The sequence below is a fragment of the Sturnus vulgaris genome, chromosome 2, assembly GCF_052056855.1.
Source record: "Sturnus vulgaris isolate bStuVul1 chromosome 2, bStuVul1.hap1, whole genome shotgun sequence".
In the NCBI taxonomy this organism is placed as follows: Eukaryota; Metazoa; Chordata; class Aves; order Passeriformes; family Sturnidae; genus Sturnus; species Sturnus vulgaris.
The window spans coordinates 54,317,500-54,332,742 of NC_142244.1; the positions used below are offsets into that span (position 1 = coordinate 54,317,500).

The following is a 15,243-nucleotide window of genomic DNA, read 5'->3' on the forward strand; positions in this document are numbered from 1 at the left end:
TTAAGATAGTGCTGAATAAGTTGTTTATGTCAAAACAAAGAGAAGTTGCTGAAGCTGTGCACAGACATGTTCAGTATCTACCCTGTATTTTTGGTAGTCTGTGATAGCAGCACCATCAGGCTAGTGCAGACACTGGGAGATGTGCTGATAGCAGCACACTCCTGTTTGGGCAGAAGATTGGATGGGATTCCCAAGCCAGCACTATCTGCATAGCTCTGAAGTCCATTAGGTTTTCTACTCCCTTCTGGTATTGCAGAGCTAAATCTGAATTTTAGGAAGATGAAAACATGACACTCTGTAAGAGTACATTATTACTACAACTCTCTTTTGTCCTTGAGCAGTTCAAGAACCACGCGGCTGCAAGTCTTGTCTTTCCACTAATGTCAGTCTGGTCCAGAGGGAAGGCTTCTGTCACAGGGCAGCATCACTGTTCATTGACTGCCTGTCACATCAGAGCTGTCCCCATCAAAAGAAAACAAAACCATCCTCTTGAATCATCAAATCTACCGCAGGACAGTGAGGGATTCATATACTGTACACGGAGATTTTTTATGCTGAATTAATTTTCAATATATTTTCTTGTGTCAAGCATCCCATTACTCATTTAGTGCAATTACTGATTCCTCTTGCCTAAGACTGATCTGTATGAATAAAGGCTTTCTAAATGCTCCAGTTCCCAAAGTCACTTGTGGTCATACTGGGACCTACAGCCAATCTCTTTAAAAGAGAAGAATGGGAGACAACAAGGGAAGGAGCTCTTAAAACAGAAATATCTTTATTAACGGTAAAACACAAGACGTGAATAATCCCTTTTACAATAGAATAATTCCGGCCAAAGAAAGTGGAGTGCATTAAAAAGTGTATTGTTCAGACTAAACGTGTTGTCTTCAGAATGCCTCAAATCAAATGCAGCAGGAGGAATGCTTGTGAAAGTGTCCCCTTGGTTAGCAGTCGCTCCATCCTTCTTGGTACGACATGGCATGGAACAGAGTACTCTGGGGCTGGTTGGAGGACTCTGAGCTGCCCGGATCTCTCGCCCTCCTGAAGCCATGTCTGCGATTTTTCATTCTCCAGAGGCAAGAGCCCAAGTATTGTTCTTTATACAGTGACCTACGCTGGTTTACAGAATGTTACAAACCGTGAGTAATACTTGTGGATAGTGCAGATGTTTTGCTTTGCTTCTGATGGAAAACAGAGGGCAGAATTATTCATAGACATAAGTGACTTGTTAATCTACGGATGACTCACAGTGCTTTTCTCACCAGACTGATAGGTCATGGTTAACACAACCCCACAGTTAACACACCTTGCTCAAATCCATCATTTTAGCCCCTTGTATAGAGCTTTGCAACTTCGTGGCTTCATTGATCCACACATTGATCCTCCTCTCACTTTTCAACTCCATTTATATCATAGAGGTGATATGAAACAAAGGTTTAAATTGCTAACACTGATTTATCTGCAGAAAGCAGGCTGTGGTACATTTAACTTGTACTTTTAAAGTATTATAAATAATTGAAAATTCCAATTGCTTGAGTAAGTGAAGAAAAATTATCTGAATGCACATTATCTCTGTTCATCATTATGCTTGTTCCCTTGCTCTCGTTTGCAAAGCTTCTCATGGACATAACTGTGAATAAGACAACACACACTTCAGCATCAAATAAACCACTTTGAAATATGATGTGCTCACTCACTACTGTGAAAGTGCAAGGGTCAGATTTTACCAAGTTTTTTCTAGCTTTTCTTTGCTGATGAGGTCTGTATTTAAAATTATTAACTGGTTGGTCTATTTCACCCTATGCTATTCATATGCAATATTACTTGAATACTAACACAGAATATAAAATAGCAGCATCCATGGATAATAAAAACACTATGACTGAAGATCTAAAATGTGTTCACAATTAGCTGCAAATGTTCACATTGACTGTAATGGAAGAGTAGCTGACTCTGGAGGACAGTGGTTATGTCTACCTTAGGTGAGAGACATGGCCTGCAAATTAGATTTGTCATCTGTACAGGCACCAAGTTTGCAAGCATGGCCCAAGTGCAAGTGGAGGTGTCCTCTTGCTAGGATTCTCATGTGCCTCACCTCCCTGGAAGAGAAGTGTGGCATCAGTATGGCAATGTAATGTAAGGCATGCCTGGGCAAGGTGTCTGGAAAGCCCTGGGGTGAACATGTAACAGGATTCTGGCTGTTCCTGGCTGTTCTGGAGCTTCCCATGGTACATGATGGGTGCAAACCAAAGGCTGTGTTCTGTGCTGGTCCCCAACGTGCAGAAGTGTCTGTCTGTACTAGAGACACAAAGCGATTTCTCTCAGCTGAAGAAAGACTAAATGCCCACTCAGGCTTCCTGTGTCTTGCAGGAAGGTACTCCTGGAGCTGCCATGAGGAACAAGCCCTATTTCAGTGGCTGCAATGAAGCTTCCAGGTTGAGAAGTTTTTTATTAACCGATCTAAAATCTCATCGAATCTCTCTCCCGGCTGTAAGATGGGACCAACTCTGACAAGCTCTTTTTTTCATGGTAACTTGATCTCTTAGTTGCTCTTAGGGAAGCACATTTGTCCATCCTAATGTACTGCTTAAAATGTGATTTCATAGTCAGGAGTCCTCATGAAGGTTCCTGATGGCTGTTTTCCTTTGAGCACTGCAATTTCCTACCATATCTTGATATGAGCTTTGAAATGAGGTTTGTCACAATTCCCAGGTTAGATGCTCTCTCTATGTATAGTTCACATCTTTCAGTTGAGCAGTTTCTGTTCAGACTGCATCTTTCTTTGAGGAGCACGTACTGGATGTGTTTATTGTGTCCTTGAACAGTGCCCCAAAGCTGAGTTCCTCATTAATCTTGTGGCGAGGCAGAGGGTAATCTTCTAAGCATGGTTCCCACATGCAACCAGAGCTTACTCTCTGGAGCACGTGGGACACTATTTACTATTTGCCCCACTATATCAAATGGTGCATGGGAAAACCCGAGCAAGGATTGTGGTACTTCAAGCTGCTCCTAAGACAGGCCTTGACAATTAGTTCAGATGTGAATGTAAAAAGCTCTAGTGAGCAGAGTGGCTGCCCGAGCATGTACTGCCTTGATACTTCCAGTGATGACCACTGGGCTTATCTGGTTGTATACTTCCTCCTCCTCAGTCTCTTCATTATCTCAGTGCATTTCTGGCTACTGGAACACCCTGTAAATCCTCTATAAAAATTTTCTCATCCCCTTCAGTGGGGTCTGCACTCACTCAGAAGGCCTTGGCTTCAGATGTTCCAGTAACAGCCTGTTCTCCAAGTTTCTCCATAGAAAGGAAGTCTTGCTTCTGGCTTGGCGGGCATCTGGGACATCATCATCATCAAATAGTTTGCGTTGGTAGTGACCTTTAAACATCATCAAGTCCCACCCTCCTGCCATGGGCAGGGACACCCTCCTGTAGACCACATTACTCAAAGCCCCATCCAACCTGGCCTTGAACACTTCCGGGGATGGGGCATCCACAACTCTTTTGGGACAGCTTTTCCTGTGCCAGTGTCTCCCCATCCTCACAATAAAGAATTTCTGCCTAATATCTTAACTAAAACGATCCTCTTTCAGTTAAAGCCATTACCCACTTGTCCTATAACTACGTAGCCTTCTTGTGATAGAAATCTACATTTTTGGCAGCACTTTCTCAACTTTGAAAAATTCTATTTAATTACCTTATGACTCATTGAACTTTTTTTCTTGTGTTTGATTTTGGTTGTACTAAGTTAGGTTATGGGGAGCCAGGAGAAGAGGTGAATAGTACAGAGGATTCCTAAAAGTTATAGTTGCAGCAGAGCAGTCTTAATCCAAGAAAATTAGTCTTATACTTGATACCCCTTTAAAGTTCCTAAATTGATCAGGCTTTTTTATTGTTTCCCTGCAGTCAAGAAGCAAAATCTCTGCCTGAGCTGCCCCTTTAAGTCCAGCTGTTTGTGCAACTCCGTAGTCACCGGTGAGATTGATTTGTAGAGCTGATAGACAAAGGTGGGTGTTGTAAACCAGGAAAAACAAGGGCAGATTAGATAAGGTTACAGTCACAAATGCCTTGTTTTCTGCATTTTAAGAGGGGTGTGGTGAAGATGATGTTTATAGCAAGAGATGTTTGGAGAGCTGATTTTATGCTGAGGGAACACAAATACGAAATAGCTAAGGAGAAACATGTTTCATCCTGAAACTGCTGCTAATAGAGAGCTCCTTCCTGTGGCAACTGGTTATCACTGAACCTCCGCAGAGACCCAGAGGATAATGTATATTGGAAGGGATCTCACCATGGCGTCAAGTCTGACACCCTGCTCCAGACAGCGACTGCTTGGAGAAGGCTGCTCAGGGCAGTGAAAGTCTTGGCACAGAGTACCTGCTGGAGACATGGAAGGGATTTGCTCAACTCCAGCTGATGCTACTTTGGGCCACAGTTCCCCTTTACATTTCTGGTACATTATCCTTCAGACTGAGCTCAGTGAAGCATTCTGATGAGGAATAAAGACGTTGGTGGAATAGCCACTGATGGGGAGGGAAAGCACGTGCTGCCCCTTGTAATGCTACAGCCACTGCTGTGCCATGCCTGGGCAGCTTTTCCAAGGCAAGGGGATGGGACTGAGCCACCCAAGCAGCAGTGCCATGGAATGGCTCCAGGCAGTCAGGGTGCAAGATTGGCTCTTATCACCTCTGGATGCAAACAGCACATTAACACTGGTGCTGCTGAAGAACTGGCAGCAACTAAAGTCATCTTCCCTCGACTATTTAATAGGAAAACAAGTGGTCTACATATCATGCTGAACGTGCTTTATGCCTCTGCCTCATTAGACTCCCACCACTGTGTGTTGATGCATGGTACTCTTCAACAGAAATTTTTAAGAGGCTATGAACTGTTGATGACTCAAAAAAAAAAATTTAAAATCTGCCTTCAACTAAGTAGCCTTGCTGTAAGTGGTTTTAAATCTCTCAGGAAGACTATCTCCAAAGCTTGAGTATTAATGAGTAGTACATTTATAAAGACCTTAAATTGACTACAGGCTTAAAAGTTCATGAAGACCTTTCAGCAGAAGTTATCTCCTTCCAAAGTGGGGAAGACATTAGAGATCCAAAGTTATATTACTGTAAATTCTAAGAAACCTGAATTTTTAACCAGTTTCAATTCACATATACTAGAGAAGCCTGTAAAAGAAACTTTGTTCAAAAAGAAAGGGAAATTAGTGGTTTATTAGTCTTACTTTTTATCTCTGCATCTGGACAGGGTCATCTTATTTACTTTTTTGTCTCATCCACTGTTACCACTTCTCCCATGTACCGTGGGCTTTGGGGAGGAGCTGTCAGCTTCTGAATGTTTGCACAGCACAGTGGGCTAAGCCCCCAGAAACCAGCAAAATAGGAAACAACTGACACGATGGTATCAGCCTTCCCAAAGGCTAAGTACTGAGATAGCTGTTGCCAGAATTGCCCAGAATTGAGTGCTTGGATCCAGTTTTCAGCAAATAGTTAAATTTGCTGAAATTCATCTCGTCCTAATACAGGTATTTAAAATGGGTCAGAAGAATCATGCTCCAGAAATGCCTCTTTTCTTCCTAGTAAGGGAGTATTAAGATGACTACCTTAAATGAGATGCATGTATGGACTGCATGGAAGCCAGATCCTATTTGTAAAATGATTATATAAATGTAGACATAAAGGAAAGTAAAAAGTGCTCTGAATTTACCAACTCCCATTTAAATCAAACAAACACAAGCAAGCATCATTACTAGGCTGGGAAAGCCACCACACCTTCATTAAGGTTTTCGTCATCTATTTTTGGATATATCCAGTGTAGCAATCTGCATTTGAGCTAGTGACCCTGAGTTCCCCTTATACTCAGTGGGAAGACACAAGCATGCTCAGAGTGCAGTGTATTTCACCTACTTAAAATACCTGGTGATGAAACAAATAATGCCCTGGGAGAAACTGCTTCTCTTCACTGGCCATCCAAATTTTCTCTGCAGCATTGACAGAAAACCGAGTTCTGGAGCTGCCCAAAGCAGATGCACCTCAGAACATTTCCTTTTGCTGTCTCTGAGGAAGATAACAATGCTTGGGAATGTCTAAAAGGAACTCCTAGGCTTCTCTCTATATTAAAAGGGAAGGAAGTTTCAGCCTAAAAGGCAAGAAGAATCTAGGATAAGGGACAGAGCTAGATCCTAGACAGTAGAGGTGATTTCCTCTGTGCTTAGCTGCTAAAAAGAAAAAAAAGGAATGAGCAGAATCAAAAAGTGCTCATCCTGGAGCAAAGGTGCAACTGGAGAAGAGGGGCAATATACATGTATGGGACACATATTGAGAAAGTAAGAAAATTACAGCCTGAAAAATATTCCAGGCTGGAACTTTTCAGCTCTGTTCCCAGCCGATAAGCTGGTCCAGCTCAAGGCTAGGGAGAATTCTCCCAGGGTGATAATTTGGTCAAAATAAAAAGGAATTAATAACAAGATAGAACACCTGCTGTGGTGTGTGACCAGGCCCTGGGAATGGGGTGTCTTCTCTCTGAACCCATCACGTTTTCTCTACTCTTGGAATTGCGAGTCATGCTATAAAACCAAGTGTATTTCTGAATAAACTTGTCTCTTTCTTCCTGTCATGAAAGATGACCATGTAGCTGTGCATCTTATTTCTGCCACACTTAAAGGGTTAGAACCCCGTTCCACGGCTACATATATGCTAAAAAATGTTACCAGTATCTGATCACTTATGACAGAGGGAGCTGAGGAAAATGTGTTTTCCCAAACAGACTGTTAAATAATTAATGGCAGACCTGGAATTTCTAATTATTGTTGTTATTATTATTATTATTATTATTATTATTATTATTATTATTATTATTATTATTATTATTATTATTATTATTATTATTATTATTATTATTATTGGATTTCATTGCTGCAAGAGACTGTAAAGTTTTTCCTATCTCACAGAGACATTGCTGACATCAAATGATGACAGAATAGGGTTCTTCACACTTACAAACTTCCTGTACAACTTGCTATTACTGCTCAAACTTAACAATTTATCCTTCTGTGCCCTGTGAATGCTGCAGGCAATTAATTAATTAATTAAGATGCATTCAAATGAAGTAACACTGTTAGTTTACTCGCTGTCTTTCCAGTGAATATTATTTCTCTTTTCATGTGTCATACAGCTGAGGACTTGAGGTGTCCTCTTCTAATTATGCAGCAAAATGAGTAGCACCAGATACTGTGTGAGAAGAAAAGAAATATTCTGAAAAACGTTATTTTTCCACTAATACTTCTACTGTGTTCTATGGAGGAATGATATTGGAGATGTTATCACTCTTTCTGACCCTTAAATAAAAATTAAGTTTCAGTGGACTGTTATGCCTGGAAAGAATAATACTCTACTCTTTCAGCAAAAATAAAGACCATCAAAATGTAGTAAGAGTTTCACCTGTCTTCTCAGGAAAGGTTTCCAAGTGAACAGCATTTTGTAATGATGGGATTAGGGTATGGGCAATAAGTTTCCCTGCTTACAGAAGGAACACAGACAAGGTTCTGCACATAGAATCACTCTTCACTTGTTCATGGCTTACACTGCCTCACCATCCTGTGCAGGCAAGGCAAAAGCTCAGCAAATGAAGAAGCTTGTATCTAAGATGAAAAACTATCCACAGGGATATATGCAAGGACTGTCAGGAAAGCCCTCTGAGTCAGACTCCAGCAATGCAGCCAGATCTCGAGGACTGGGGGTGGATATGGCTGACTCCCATCTCATCATTGCATCCTTTGAGTGTGGGGCTTTCTGTTCCCAAGATGAATGATGAAGTAATTATTTGCTTCTTCAATGCACACTTAATTTCCCTTTTCTGAATCACAGTTCAAGTCCCTTTTAGGTGTACCTTTGATATCAGCACAGCAGTCTGAATACAGACAGTCCTAACTTAGAACAAGCTATATCAATACTGCAGAATGGATAGGATTCAGTTTACATGCCAGACACATGTGCAAGTATGTATGTACTTTTCAAAAAAGCACTGGAAGTTAATTAGGTTTTTTTAACTCATGGCATATATTTTCATTATTATTTTTTTCTTAGGAGCTTGTTGCTTTTCAGTGCAGCAGTACCATACCCTACTGTGTTAACAGTACCAGACTACTCGGATTGTCCAGAATGCTCTAAGGTTCCTGTGCTGAACAGGTCCCGAGGGCTCCCTCCTCCTGCCAAATCCCAGGAGAGATGGTGTGCTCAGCTCTTCAGAGGATTTGTTGTCCCATCGTGCTCTGCAGTAGGGAGACAGACTGGAATTGCAGTTTAGTCCTTCAGTTCACTAGATAAAAGTCATCGCTGTGCATAAGTCCTGTGCACCACCTAAGGTCCTCTTCTGGACTTGAAATCAGGATGTAAGGTGAATATAAATGGCACAGAGATCTGACTTTGGTTGCCTGCAGAGGGGTGAATTTCGCCTACTAGGAACAGCTACACCCAGGTTTTTGAACCCATGTGAAAGGGCTGGGAATTTGCACCATTTACTGGCTTGGCTGGGGAATGAAGATGCTCACAGGAAACCTTTGACACTTTTGAAGGAATTTGGCTTATTTTGTACTAGAGAACAGATATGCTATACCTGAATTTCTAAACTTATTGTACTGGCATCAGAGTAACTAGAAACCACAAAATGGAAAAAAAAAAAAAAAGGAAAGGAGAGGAAGTAGACTATGTATAGATATATTTACATCTACATACATCTACATATAGAAGCTTCTGTTCATGGGAATTCTATAAGCCACTGCCTGCAATAGCATCCATCCTAAGGGAATTCTAGAGATGATTCTTAAGAAACTGAGGAGATGGGGTTGTGAGGTGAGCCCATCTGTGTCAGCACCTTATCCAGCCATTGCAATGGTCCATGCAGGTGGATCTCAATCCAGCAGGGCGTGCTTGTAACATCTTGGCGATGATACTCTGCTCCCCAGCCCTGTAAAAGGACCAAAAAAATTAAGTGTTGTTTTTTTTTTAAAAAACACCCAAAACATTAAATCACAACTCCAGTGCTGATAGTCTAACATAACTACAGATAGTCCACCACCCAAGTTCCCAAGATTTAATGCTATCTATCCTACAGATAATTTTCTTTAGACACTTTGCTCCTTTTTAAGGTCATTGTTATCATAATTACCAGGACTCGATGCTATTAAATTAAAAATCTCGGTCACACTTCCAGGTGCTGAGAAGAACTGGCACGAAAAGGCCTGTTTCCAAGCTTGGCTGCCTGCAAAGAGCCCGTGGGGAATGGTCCCTGTTGTTTGCACCCCAGGGACATGCTCAGGAGAGTCTGGCAGACTGCTGTCTGGCACCAGCAAAAAGCAGGCCAGCCTCTTTCATTAGCAGGAACTAGGAATGGTCCTGGGCACTGCTTTGTGTATTGGTAGAGATTCGTCCTGTGAGTCTAAGACCTTAGAATTTCTGACTATTTATCTAAACCTCTGGAAACTTCCAGCAGTTCCTATGTAGCATACTTAGCCTATGTATAAATATTTTCCTCAGGTTTTCTATCCTTGAACATGTCCTCTTTTCCAACAAGAGTTCCTGCCTGTCTGCTATGGGAAGTCCTGCAGTAATTTCTCCAGGTCTTTTGGGGAAGATAAGGGATATGAAGCATCTGAGAGAAGACGGGGATGGGGTGCTAGCAGGGAGAAAAGAAAACCTGAAGTACCCATGCTTCAAGGAGCAGGCTTAAGATAGGAAAAGGCTTTTCTCCCAGAGGGTGGTTGGGCATTGGAACAGGCATCCCAGGGAAGTGGTCACAGCAACAAGCCTGGCAGAGTTCAAGAAGTGTTCAGAAAATGCTCATGGGTGTGACTCTTGGGGATGGTGCTGTGCAGGGCCAGGAGCTGGACTTGATGATTCTGATGAATCCCTTCCAACTCAGCGTATTCTATGATTCACAAGCAGGCACAGTGTCTAAGCAGTGCTAAGCAGGCAGCCTGACGTCACAGCAGCACAAGGCATGCGAGTCACAGCCCAAAGTCTTGCAGCTCACCAGATGTCTCACTGGCACAACTGAACTCAGATTTCCACAGGGCAATGTGCAAAACATGGTCTCAATACAGGATGAGAATCTTCATCTGTGGGATGCTGATCAGACACTGAGTCATACCTGTCATTATGATAGGCAGGCAAGTTGGTATTCTGGTCATGAAAAAATGACGTGGAGGTATATTAAGACTGATGGCTGCCAATGTCACCAAAATTTTAGAGTGCTGAGCAGCTCAGACAACTAAGGCTGCCAGAGCAGCAACTTCTTTAGATGATAGCTGGAAAACTGGGATCAACACTAAAACAAGAGGTCACCATAAGTGGTCTGGATAAATCCATGCTAATTAATGAATAAAAGGGGAAAGAAAGCAGAAGAGTAAGATATGGACCCACCAAAGTCCAAAGAGGGAGCATTTTTCTGAACTGCAGAGCATTTATCAGACTAGAAAGAGCCTGTGTTCACAGAACACAGATTGATGTTCTGTAAATGTTTGCATAAAATGCCAGCACAGTCAGACTTCTCAGACGAAGTCACAAGTACTCAACTTCAGTGAAGATTCACAGCCAGGAGAGCAAGTGTCAGAGGAGCTGGCACACCTTGCTGACAGGCAGGACAGAAAATCCAGAGGAGCAGCAATTACAGGATTCAAGCACAGTGTGCCAATTTGGGGAACCTGGCAGGTAGCTGGCCATCTCCCTCTGCTGGCAACTCCCGAACACTCCCAGTGATGCTGTCTGGCTGGAGCACCCTCAGAGGAAATGCCAGGTGGGAAGGACCCCGGTGCTCCCTGTGTATCACTCTTGGGTTCCAGGTTGCCTCCTTCACTCCAGGACTGAGAGGACCCCAGAGCTGGAGTTCTCTTAATGAGGGAATAAAGTGAATACAACTTTCAAAGCTGCAGTGGTGTTTTCCACAGATGGTGGGAAGAGGACGCTGGTACCCCCACGGGTCCTGCTATTCCTGCCAACACTTCCCACTTCCTGTGGGCAGCATCTCTCTCCGGCCTAGGCTCCATGTCCCAGAGTGCTGAACTTTCAAGTCTGCTGGGTGTTCCCCTTAGCCCCAAGACCCGGGGAAACGTGGGAGGGATTGTGCTGGGTTCAGACCTCAGCTTGGAGAAACTCTCCATCTCTTCCCTTTGTGCTTCAGCTGCCTCAGCTTTGGAGAGGTGGCAAGAGCCATCCTGCTTTGGTTATCAGCAGTGCCCACTGGATGGAAGCTGGTCTCACTGATGATACACCCACATTTGAGCTCCTCTCAGCTGCTCTGTGGGCACACAAAGGGCATCAAAGGGAATAAGACCTTCACCTCCCTCTGTCCTATGCCCTGCATCCTGAAGATGGCACAGTCCTGGCGAGTTTCTCATGACTTGGTCCCTACCCATCCCTGCCTCCCAGCTGGTAGCTCAAGCACTGGTGGGGTCAGAGGCAGGATCTCCAGCCCTGTGGGCTGTAGGTGACCAGCAATATCTGGAGGCAAGTCAGCAGAGAAGCCACAGCACTGCCCAGCACATGAGGGCTCTCTTGGAATGTGGCTCTGACAGACAGGCCCCTCTGGGCACTGCAACCCCAACACCCAGGGTCACTCCTGACCCCAGACTGAACACAGGAGGGCTCACTCCTTGGGAGGGAAATATTTTGGGGAGACTGAATACAGAAAAGCGTATTTGCAAGCCAGGAAAAAAGAGCCTAGATGAGATTTGCATAGCAATTTTCCAGACGTCATGGGAAAGAGTTCAAAATAACTCCTTGCACTGGTCTTCTGGTGCCTGAGGCACAATAATAGCTGCTATTATTTCAACAAAGCAAGGTGATAATATGGCAGCAGCATTATATAGTGCATCAACACCACCATTTCTGCTGCCATGCTGGGCATGGAGGCAGATAACACATCAAAGGGCCTGCCCCTGAATCGCTGAGATAATGAGAATATTGCATAACTGGCTAGACTGCCTTTACAAACAACATGCCCATTCAAGTCTTCCATTAAAGAAAATGCTGTTTGTTGGGTTTCTTGATTTCTTTTTTTTTTTTTTTTTGCCCTAATGTTGTATGTGAACAAGATATCAGTTCCCTCCCAAGAACAAAGCAACAGCATAGTCATGGGCATGGAGATTTTGCCTTGGACTCCTGGGAGAGGTTCCAGGGTACTCTTAATGCTCTTGAAGACTTAAGAAGATGGGTCCCCAAGGATGGCTAGAAAAAGTTAGAACAGAAAGATATGTAGGACTCAACTCGTTGTCTCGGTAGAACTTAAGGAAACTGGACTCAAGCCTCAAGCACTTTTTGGTCTCTTAGATGTGAATTCAATCATCTCAATTCAGTCATTCATATAGAAACAAATCTACAAGACAAAGGAATATACCCAAGCCATTTTTGTGGTACCTAGCAGGACCACAGGCTTCTAATGGTGCAGCTGCTCTAGTTTGCAGGCTGAACAGCTTTCCCCAGCAGCACTATAGCAAGTTGGTCTAGCATCACATCATCTGGAAACTACCTTGAAACACTTGCCATTCTTTGGGGGTTAGATGCTGCAACAGGCATGTAAATAAATCCTAAGTGCTGAAAGATTTCGTTCTGGTGAGAAAACCATTCAGAAGATTTGTGAAAGTCCCACAAAGACTGATAGATTTCCCACAGAGGAGTCAGACTGTGAATTCAGATATGAAGGACATCAGAACAGTAATGGCTTTGGTGGCCTCCTGTCTCTTCCGAATAATAGGGGAAAGGTCAAATGTTCTTTCGGGTTTTCTATTTTGCGTGCAAGAAGCCCTTCTGGTTGTGAGGCTGGCCAGAGTGGATGTCATCAGAAAGTAAGACAATATTTGTCAGGGATCAGTGAGATGACAAACAACAATTCTCTGCAAGCTCAGTGAAGGATGAAAAAGGACCCAGTGTTTCTTGATTGAGACAATATATACCAGTCTATGGTACCGATGAGACTAAATTAGCCTAAATACATAAGGACATTTTTTTCAGATCAATGGTTCTATCAAGCTCTATTGCAAACCAGTAGCCAGTAGGAGAGATTAAAACTGCCTAAGACATGTGCTACTAAATTTATAAGTTGCTAAGCCCTTCTGAGTTGAACTTTCTGAACAATCAGTGGGGGAGCACCATCATGCATTCTCTGCCTATTTTCCACAGAGAGCTTATGGAATACCTAAATTTTAATAATTTAAGAGATTGTCCACGTGGTTGACCACAAAAGCTATCCATTTTGAGCACCTATAAGTTTAAGGCAACACTGGAAAACAAGTAGTATGAATGGCTATTCAAAAGTTGGGCATGTACACCCTCCCTTGGAACGGATTTGGTGGGATCTAGTTTTGCACCAAAGCTAGCAAGGATGCAAGAGAAAGCAAAGAATCCTTACCTTAACAAAACTCATTCGGATAGTACACATCTTGGTCAGCTCATAGACCACTTCAAAACCATGATTGACTGACTGGGCAAGCAGCTGGGCGAAGAGCTGGTTGTTGAAGATCTTGAGGCTGCAGCCACTGGGGATCTTGCAGACCGTGGCTGGGTGGAAACCATGCTGGTAGTTACAGTTGCGGCTTTGCACAAAAATACTGCTGTCACTGACACATTCGGCATAAACCTCCCCGCCCACGTAGTAAAGATGAACACCTTGAAAAACAAAACAGAACATGTATTATTTCTCCATTGTTCACAACACATTTTCTGCCAGTAATTAATTACTTTACTGGTTTGGCCATACAAGCCCAGGATCCTTCCAAGATCTTTTGTTTCTCAGTGCAGGTTGCTTTATTTTTACCCAGCAGCATGGTACTTTATGACAAAATACACATACCTAAACATAAAACACATGGCAAACATATCCTAAACATCAATCAAAACTACCCAGGAGCTGAAAAATCACTATTGCATTACACAGCTAAATGTATTCTTGCTGTTAAGCAGACGTGCACTGGCCAAGACCCACTTCACTGCACGCTGTTGTTTTACTATGGGATCCTACTGTCATATATTTAAAACACAGCATGGCATGTACTTAAAATAGCTTTTCTGTATTTTGCTTTATTTGCCACATCAGAACCATGTATTTGCATTTACATGATTTGACTTACTCATCAGATCCTGTTCCAAGTGACCTTTAGCAAGAAAATAACTGATTGTCTTCTGAACTCTTCCATGCCCAACTGACTTACCAATACTAACTCAAATTTTGACTGTGACTTGGGGAAATTAAGGTGGAAGCACTTCTATCCCTTCAAAGACTCTGATCCACCAAGGATATCTGCTTGCATGAAAACATACCTGAATTGGTGGGAGAATTTATCTTAGCCTAATTCAGCAACCTTGAAGATGGGGATGATCTGTAAGATGATAAATGTGTAGATGCATTCTCTAGCTGATAGATGGAGAGAGGCACTGCGACCAAGTGATTCACTTCATCTGCTACTGAGTGCAGGCTCAGAGCCAGCTTAAAGCCATGGAGGTCTGGGCAGGTGCTGAAAAGGCTCTCCCATTCTCTACCCCTGCTGGCACACCTGCTTTCATGCTGGCAGCAACAGCTGAGGATTGGGCTGCTGTCCAGGCTGAGGAACTGAACCAGCTAGTAAACTTAAAAACAAGAAACGAAAATTTGTTTTTTGGTGAGATCTTGTGAGATCTTCATCAGTGCAAGTGTGGCAATGGGGACCTTGACTACTTGAACATGAGCATGAAGCCACAACCTGAAGGGGGCCAAGTCATCCTGTGAAAATGGCTAGACAGTCACCCTTCCCATGGCTAGATTAGGGGAAATGAACCCTTCCCATGGCCAAGAGAGGTGGAAGAACTCAGTTCTTTGTTCTTGTAAAAGCCACTGCTAAATAAAAATTAAATTCTCCTCTCTAATGCTAGGTATGTCCTTCAAACACACACAAATGTTCACAGAGCCTCAGTAGACTGACTGCAGAGCTACTGGTAACTGTGCTTTAATAATGCAGCTGTAATTAGCTTTATTCTTGGTGTCTTTCATACAAACAAAGACTGGTTACATATTCCCAGTCTGTTCATCATTCTGCAGTCATAAGAACAAGGGGCAGCAGCACATCCTTAGGACAAAACCAGCCTCTAAACAGAAGTGGGAATGGCACGGGGGAAAGCAGGTTGAGTGGGAAAAGAATCTGGGAAAAATACATTCTCCCATAGTCTTCCAGGGTGACTCAGGTGGGAAGCTTTAAGTCTGTCTTCAAGGCA

General features: G+C 43.0%; 1 protein-coding gene across 3 annotated transcripts in view; it reads right to left on the minus strand.

Annotated features, from left to right (window-relative positions):
- Window positions 1-758: 758 nt before the first annotated feature.
- SMAD9 (SMAD family member 9) overlaps window positions 759-15,243 on the minus strand; it is a 44,290-nt gene continuing 29,805 nt past the window's right edge. For all 3 annotated transcript variants that reach the window (XM_088159572.1, XM_014868908.2, XM_014868909.2), the window contains exons 6-7: window positions 13,409-13,665; window positions 759-8,971 (exon numbers count right to left, since the gene is read on the minus strand). In XM_088159572.1, coding sequence (XP_088015698.1) covers window positions 8,828-8,971; window positions 13,409-13,665 — 401 coding nt within the window. In that variant the 3' untranslated portion in view covers window positions 759-8,827. The remainder of the gene's footprint in view (window positions 8,972-13,408; window positions 13,666-15,243) is intronic.